General features: G+C 32.3%; 1 protein-coding gene across 2 annotated transcripts; it reads right to left on the minus strand.

The window, feature by feature from the left end:
* Positions 1-921: 921 nt before the first annotated feature.
* On the minus strand, positions 922-8405 carry LOC107422507 (uncharacterized). 2 transcript variants are annotated; one of them, XM_016031968.3, is made up of 12 exons: positions 8176-8402; positions 7777-7924; positions 6938-7033; positions 6233-6309; positions 5783-5862; positions 4509-4569; positions 3895-3962; positions 3691-3772; positions 3031-3114; positions 2870-2947; positions 1918-2037; positions 922-1397 (listed from the first exon to the last, which is right to left on the minus strand). In XM_016031968.3, the coding sequence occupies exons 1-12, from the start codon at positions 8341-8343 to the stop codon at positions 1221-1223; spliced, it is 1239 nt and encodes a 412-aa protein (XP_015887454.2). In that variant the 5' UTR covers positions 8344-8402; the 3' UTR covers positions 922-1220. The 2 variants fall into 2 exon arrangements, with proteins under 2 accessions (XP_015887454.2, XP_060671892.1); XM_060815909.1 differs by lacking the exon at positions 922-1397 and adding an exon at positions 1502-1618 and having other exon boundaries at positions 8176-8405.
* Positions 8406-8691: the final 286 nt, after the last annotated feature.

Here is an 8691-nt window from a genome sequence, read left to right on the forward strand (position 1 = left end):
AGAGATAGATAACCGAAACAAAGGAATTTATAATAATAATAATAATAATGAATTCAATCTTTTCCATATGTTTTACCTAGAACTAGAAGCATACGTTCAGTTATTAGCCTATGATTACATCTATGGGGATGCTATATAAATCCTAATGTATTGTTATTCTTATTATACTCTGAATTTTCTATAGTTTTAACTCGTTTTGTTATATAATACGTTCCATAAATTTCAATATATGTGTGTTTTATGTCCCACTTGGCCAAGCCTGACAGAATCATTTTGAATTTGAATTATAAATTTTCCATATGCCCAAAAAATTAAAAGAAGTAGCACAGCCATAATTTCTTTGCTCTTAAAATCTTTTCTTCAATTTCTCAAAAATAAAAAATAAAAAATCTTCATCTCAGCAATCCATAAAAAATTTAGTAATTTAGTGTCCATTTAGAAATGATTTTGAAAAGGCTAAAATCACTTCTAAAGCGATAAAAGCGCAATATTTAATGTTTGGCAATAAAATATCAAATTATTAAAAAATCACTTATTTCATGCTTTTTTAAAAGTATCAATTAGATGATTTTTTAAAAAAATCAGTTAAAGGTGAATTTTAAAAATCACTCTCAAACGGCCCAATAACTTGTTGTTTGTAGGATTATAAATTGGTTTCAAACCAATGAAATTTATCAAATATTCACACCAACCCAATAAAAATCAGGTTTTGAATTTTTCAATCAAATCTAATCTAACAGTAAAAAAAAACATATCCGATCCAATCCAACATTGATTGGTTTGGATTCCTCATTTCTACTAGTTTGGATTGACTTCAATGTGTGTTCAATCCAATCCAATTTTCAATATTAAAATTTGAACAAATTGTAAAGAAAAAATTTATCAGCTTTAAACAAATCATTAAAAACAAAAAAATACTAGTTAAATAACAATGCAAATAATTAAATTATATATTAGACAAATATAGTATCCTTTAAGATGTTAGAATGGCTTCAAAGCCACTCACTCTTAGTTGAAAATGTATAAAACATTTTATGGAAATTAGAACTAATCATTCATCAGGGCTTCTACATTCTTGTAATCATAAAAATCAAGCATTGACCCTTAAAAATAAAACGAAAAATGCACACACACACCAAAAAAAGAAAAAAGGAACAAGAAAATATATTTTTTTTAATTTTAAATATTCCTTTTACATTTGACGCATTCTCTGTTTGGACTTAAAGAACTCCGAAAAAGGGATTCTTTATTGCAGAGTCCAGTTCAGACCCAGCTGAATTCAGCACTACCCTGTCAACCTTCTCCCTGGGTAAAATCAGGAACTCGCCTCCTTCTTGTTTCTCAAATCCACACAGCTCCAGAAACTCGATTCCGCCTCTCAGCGCCCCGACTCTTTCCTGTCAAAAAGCAATACAATTCCATTTACCATAGACAAAAAACCAAGAAAACTGCAAAAGAAAAAAAACATATAAAGAGCAACCATAAGGGGATGTAGCAGCATTGGGTGTGCGATGTGTCAGTGAAGGTAGAACAACCCATTTGCATAATGTAAATAAGAATAGAAATTGTTGTTCGGTGGGATATTCCAACATAAGTAGGATATTCCATCCAGAAAATCCTAAAAACGATTAAACAAAGATCAATATTAGAAATTTTAAGACTTCCAAGCATTTTCATTTTTCAATGTGCAGTGACTGGTTCGAACAACATAAATAAAAGGTTTAGTAGTCATCTCTTATATTATAAATGGAATTTTGAACAAACTATCATATGGTGCTTTCTTCTGAACAATAAAAGTAATTCCAAACATGAAATGCCTATTCTGACATTGAGACAAATCATGAATTATGTTGTAACGATCTCAGAGTTAAGACATGTAAAATAAGAGCCGTTACCCTGTATATGAAGGTAGATTACCTGAAAAGATTGGTTACTGAGTCTAATTTTTCTGAATTTCTCCTCATCTGGATTTCTGGCAACATTTCCTACAAATGTTAGAAGAGTCTGGAATGCTTTCTTCACTTTTGCATCATCCTCCTTGTTACACAAAGAAAGTAACTAAAAGTGAGGTCACTTCAAATGTGATCCTTTTGAAATGTACAATAAAAAATCTTAAGATGTTATACAAAGTGACATTCTAGCTCACAAAAATTTAGTGGTTATGCTGAAATATATTGGATGCAGTAATTTGTTCCTTACAAAGTACCAGCATTTGACACTATTTCCCAAGACCGCCATAGGTGATAAAACCATTGTTTTCCTTACATAGGATGACCCTTTTTGTTTCCATAAAGGAATACTAGATTTCAAAGTCATATTTTAAGCAGTAACTTGTACAGAATTTTCATAGTAGGTGATGTTTGGACGTTACATCACATGGAAGGGTTAAAATATCAAATTTTTAGTATAGTTTGGATAGCACTCGTTACAACATTCACATCTCTCCAACTTTCACATCAACTTTCTCATCTCTTCTGGAAATCTACTATATATATATATATATATATATATATAAAATAAATAAAAAATAAAAATGGGTTGATTTGATAACAATAATAGCAAGAACAAATCACTGTTAATTATCATACAGCTCCACAATTTGGTTAGGCATCCATTATCAATTTTAGCAGAGCAATAAAAGTTGGGATTAAGTCTTTCGATGAGTTGAAAAACAATGGGAAGCAATGACTTTGGTTGAGTTTAAAGGTAAGAAAGTTTGGCTGGCTTAAATGAAAGATGTTCCTTTAATTCTAACGAACCATGTTTAGATTAATCATCAACCCTTAAACTTCAATTCACCAGGCTCTTGTAATCATGCTGCATAGTTTTTACATAGCTAACATTCACAATCACCAACATACGTAGTTACCTTGTGGTTCTGCTTAAGAGAACGTAGACACTCTCTCATTTGCTCTACTTTGGTGGCAGGCCTAATTGGTAGAAAGCTCTGCAGTTTAGATACAAGGGATATTCTTTAACACAAATTTCAACAATCCAACAGACAGATAATTTATTCATGTGAAATCTTACCTTTTTCTCTTCCACAACAGGTGCAGAAGATTTAGCAGCTGAAGTATCTTCTGGTGGCAATCCAAGTTTCCGCCTTCTTTCTGCCTGCAATGGTGTTTCAATGAAAATTATTTACTCAGCTTCAATAAAAATAAATCAAGAAGATATATGAAGCAATTATTTAAAAATAAAATGAGGCATTCTACCAGTACAATATCCCATTAGTTTGATGAATGGTATTAATTAGAGGCCTTGGCTTTAGCCGCAAGTCCACCAACAGTTCGTAATTACATTACTTAAACAAGGCATAGGCAATTTTAATAACAAATTTAGAAAGCACATATTGAGTATTGACACTGTTAGTAACCATTAGAATTCAGACACTCAAATATAAATATCGTATATTCAGTGATGAAATGGGAAAGGCCATTTAGTGTTGCAAATTTAAAAGACAACACACATGCGCTTTCATGTGAACTTATGTATTCCTTGAGGAAAGTTTCAGTCATATAATCAAAAATAATAATAACAAAGTAGAGCTAAACATTTGTTCGAAGTTCCAAAATTAGACAGCATTTCAACTGATAAACAAATACGCTGGGAACCAGAAAATACTTTTTCCAAAAACTGAGCTGATAAGTTAACTACAGAACAAAGAATGTGCAGAAAAAGCATCTGTACCTTGTCTTCTTCCAACTTTTGACGAATTTTTTCTCTAGCTCTTCTCTCTTCCTCTTTCTCTGCTTTCCGTAAGGCTAATATTCTGTAAAAGTGAAACATATTACCATGATAATGGGTAAATGCATCTGGGTACCAAGAGCAAAGACCTCTTTTGATCTTATACAACAGGAGTATAGAACAGAAAATGTTTGGATAAAGATATACCTTTTTCTTTCATTTTCTTCCTCAATTCTCTTTGCTTCTAAAAGTTCCTTGCCCACTCGAATCCTCTCCTGGTATAAAAAAGAGAACAAAACTGTTATTCGAAATTCCAATTCTCAAGCTAAGGGACTTGTAGAAAGAAAAAAAATAAGAGTAACAATACAAACACATGCACACAACATATCCTGCTCGAGACTTTTTTATAACTGAAAGGTTTTGAACATGTGTTGGTCATTAAAAGTACTCCGTCATTTATTTGTCTAGTTAACTAACAAGAAAGCGATCTCGACAAAAAAGTAAAATCTACTTTGAATCAAACAAACTATGGGAGAAAATTTCTTAAAAATTTTAAATTAGCTATTCAAAATATCCAGAATGATGTTAACAACTTGAACCAAACACACATTAGTGATACAGAGCTAAGACATGCCAAAATTTGGTTAGAAATTCATCAAAAGGCAGTTATCCCATAAAGTGAATGCCTCCCATAAAGTGAATGCCTCAAACAAATGACTGTGCTTGCACTTATGCATGCATACATGCATGCAGAAAGAACTACACAATTATTATTATGTAAGTCATAAAGAAGAGAAGAACATAGAGGTATTCAAAAGTACCTTTTCTCTCTCTTTTTCCATTATCTTCTCTTCTTCTTCTTTCTTCTTGCGAGCTCTTTCCCTGTATCAGTTGAAAGCGAGTAAGTACCAAATAACTAGAAATGAATGCTAACTAGTAACCATTGACTATGCCTTAAAATTTCCTCAAACACGAACTGGTTCCTCAAATATTGGAACTAACATTATAAAAACACGATGCATGCTGTTTGAACTAAAATAACCACGGTACAGTACATTATACATACATGACAAGTAAACTAATAAGGAATGGGAAACAGATGGAAGAATCCAATCAATAGAAGAATATGAATAAAATCTAAACACTAAGCAATTTGTAAGTTACATGCATTCTAGAGTCAAAACTAATATTAGAAGCATCAAATGGAAAAATATGCAGCAGTGCATACAGAAGGCATGGTCATCCCAGAATTGCATAAACAAGTCAACATAAATAATGATTGGAATGAAGTAATTTATGACAAATTTAGAGATCAAGGTTTTGGGAAAAATAAAATAGATTTGTTATTGACAAGAAATAGATAAGCATTAAATTCAATTTGTATAAAACCAGAATCAAAAGCCAAAAATGATTTAAGCCTTGAAGGAACTTCCAATGGACATGTATCTATAAAACTGATATACATTGGATTATAATAATACAAATCTACGCTAACATCATGTGAAAAAATAACTGAAAAACAAACATGTAAAACCTGAAAAGAAAAAACTCACTATGAAATTTCATTTTTTATTATTATAATTTTTAGTTGTTAGAATTTTAATTCAACATCATGATGCATTGATTTCAAGAGGAGACCAACAAAAAAGACAGTATATGCACAAGTCATTATCTCTTTTCAATGGAACTCATAAACCACAATGCAACTCCAAATCAATGAAAAGGTTGTGCAAACATTATCTATTCGAAAGGTATATAATATGGCAACCATCTTTTCTTATTAGGTAATGAAAGTTTCATGGATTTAATTGCTCTTCAGTGAATAAAGATGATGCAAAATAATAAGAAAAAAGAAAAAGAGGCGACCCAGAATCTCAAACCATGTGGGCACTGAAACTTATTGGATTTAACTAATGAAAACAGAAGACATTGGCAAGCATGGCAAAGCATCCAAAGAAAATGAAAGAGAACTGTTTTAGTGTATTTCTTCACTTTTCACAAGCAAAGCTTTTATCTGCAAAGCCTTGCATCCATTTGACCATGGAAAAACAGTTAACATGACCTTATCAATGACACAATGACTAAAATATGCTACCTTAGCTCTTGTTGTTTGGCTTTCACTTCTTCTGGAGTAAGAGAAGGCTTCGAAGCCTCAACTTTTGTATTTGCTGGTACCTGAGAACATAGAAGCAAGTAGAAATTCAATCACAATGAATTTGTCTTTTCTCTACCTTCTTTCTGTTTCTAGCTCTATCTGTCTAAATTGTGTACAGTTGTTTAGTACTACTAGCTATCAGCTATCACTGCCTTCCCATCTCTTCCAAATTGCCCATGTCAATCAAAATTTACATAAAACCTAACTATTCCAGCATAGCTTGTTTCTCACCTTAACTTTTGAAACTTGTTAGCACAAGAATGTGTATGTATAGAAAGACAGAACCAAGGAAAATCATGTATAGGAGAGGCATCACACATACATGAAAATCATGTAAAGGAGAGGTATCACACATACATATAAGAAGCAACAATTACAGAGGTACCATACCAGTGGCATCTCATCTATGTCATTATCATTCTCATGTTCCACTACCCAATTCACTGCATCCTCCAAGCTCGTATTACCTAAAGAATAAATTCCAATATTAATATAACCATGAAGAACTATAATTTATTAAAGTCCAGATACCATATATTCTGCATACAATAGTGGAAGGTCAAATTCAGAAGCAGAAAGCTCCAGCAACCATCTCATAATGACCAGTGACTCTATTGCCATGGATTTGATATCTTTATCTCATCTAAATAGCTATTATTAAATCTGCAATTCTTGTTACGTTTTTGAAAAGACCATTTACTAACCAACTGAAACAAAATCTTTGAAGGAATGCAGATGCCTATATTTGAATTTAGGACATTCCCAAAAATATTTCGAAACATCAAATATGCTCATAGGTCATCAGCCAGTTGCCAATTATTAACTCCAAAATGCAAGTGTTGACCTACTATGTGACTTGAAAAAGAGAAGAAAGCACTAGGAGCAATATTTGCGAATCACTTATGTTGTCACCAATATTTGAAAATAAATAAATAACACTCCTTTAGACCCACTAAAACTATGGCCATTTAAAACAAATAAGAAACTATTATAGAATGCAATCATAAGAGAAATCATACGGTTATCTTGCTATGAAACGCAAATGTTGTTTTAATGCCTACACTAAGACAAAAGTTTTTAATGATCTCAACTCACCAGAATAATGAAGGGCACGTGTTGCTCGCGCTGTTGGAAAACCCATTCCTTCAAGTTCCTCAAGCAGCTTTTTGTCAACCTCCGGTACAACCATTTCTATATAAAAAAATAATTATGTAGGGGCTATCATGAATACCCAAAAAGAAAAGCTACAAAGAGCTAGCATTGTAATGTTCAATTCCAGTTCCATCTATAACCCTGTTTGTTGATATGATCTAACATTAACAAGTAGATGATGAATTACCAGAGACATTGAAAAGAGAAGACTTATAAAACAACAACACTAAAGTACCAATGATATTATATCTTACCCAGAAGTTACAAAGTGATATAAATGGGGCAAAGAAAGAAATATACAACCTAAAATAATCAAACTTTGCACATATTGGAACCCATAAATATGACATAAAAAAATACAACTAAAATTCTGGGAGGGTGAATGTCCACAATCACTCAGCAGAACATTAACCGAAGGATGCATTATCTAGGATATATATAGTGCAGAAAAAGTTATTCAATTATTGACCAACAGAAGATACTACTATCACCAGCAAAAAGAGCCCTCGGAAGAAGATTGTTTTGCATTGAACAGCAGAAAAGCACCCTTCTCTAGATGCCATTGCGAATGATAGTAACAGCAAGCATTTATACAACATAGTAACTCAGCTATGCACTTATACTATAATGTAAAATCAACAAAAGGACCATCTTCTCAACAAATTTTTGCACAGTAAAATGCTTCCCATAACATAAAGGAAGTAAATAAAAAAAAAAAAAAAAATCTCCATGTATGAACTGAATTCAAAAGAGATACTAAAGCACTGGACTGTGCGAAGTACCTTCAGACTGGCTAGAACTCGCATCAAAAGATCCTTCCGCCCCTCCATCAGGTGCCTTTGGGACCTCCAAACTTATGGGCTTTGCTGCCTCCGAAGTCTTATCCACAAATTCAATGTGCCCAGTTCTTTTGGTATGCAAATCGCTTTCCTTCACCAATCAAAACAAATCGAAGCCACCACAAAAATCGATCAAAATAGATTCTTCAAATAAAATCATAAAGTAAACGACTTTGAACTGAAAAAAATAAAAAATAAAGAAATAAAAATAAAAATAAAAATGTTTACCCTTTACGATAAAAAATGATCCCAAAATCAGAAAACTCCAATTACATGAAAAAGAATTAAATTGGTATCGTATTGTTAGAATCGATTAGGCAATTCCAATAATAAAGTTCATACAGTTTTGGATCGGCATGGTTTTCCACAAGTAGAGCAGACGAGGTTGAGGACGGCTTCGGTGGACTCGGAGAAGTTAGAGTGGGAGGTCAGCTCGGCGTGTTCTTGAGCTTCCTCGACGGACTTCAGCAGAACCCCACAGTCCCCGCACTTGAGGGATACGCCCGCCATTGACGGCAGACCCCAAAAAAAAAAAAAAAAATCAGATAAATCTCTCTCTCTCTCTCTCCCGGAATTTAAAGAAAAAGAAAAAGCTCTGCTATGGAATGCCGTGACCGACAAAGGGCGTGTTTGGTAACATGGGAAAAAACAAAGGAAAACGTTTTTATGTAATTTTATTTTTCATTTTTTATCTTAAACATATTTATAAATATATAATTAAAAATGAATGGGAAATTTTTAGTTTTTTCAATTTTATTATTTAAATTTTAAACTTTTAAAGATAATGATTTAGATTTTTATTTTTTAATTTATTACATAATAATTCAATTTTCGATTTGGCCGAACAAATTAATAAAC

This window comes from Ziziphus jujuba, chromosome 3 (assembly GCF_031755915.1).
Source record: "Ziziphus jujuba cultivar Dongzao chromosome 3, ASM3175591v1".
Lineage (NCBI taxonomy): Eukaryota > Viridiplantae > Streptophyta > Magnoliopsida > Rosales > Rhamnaceae > Ziziphus > Ziziphus jujuba.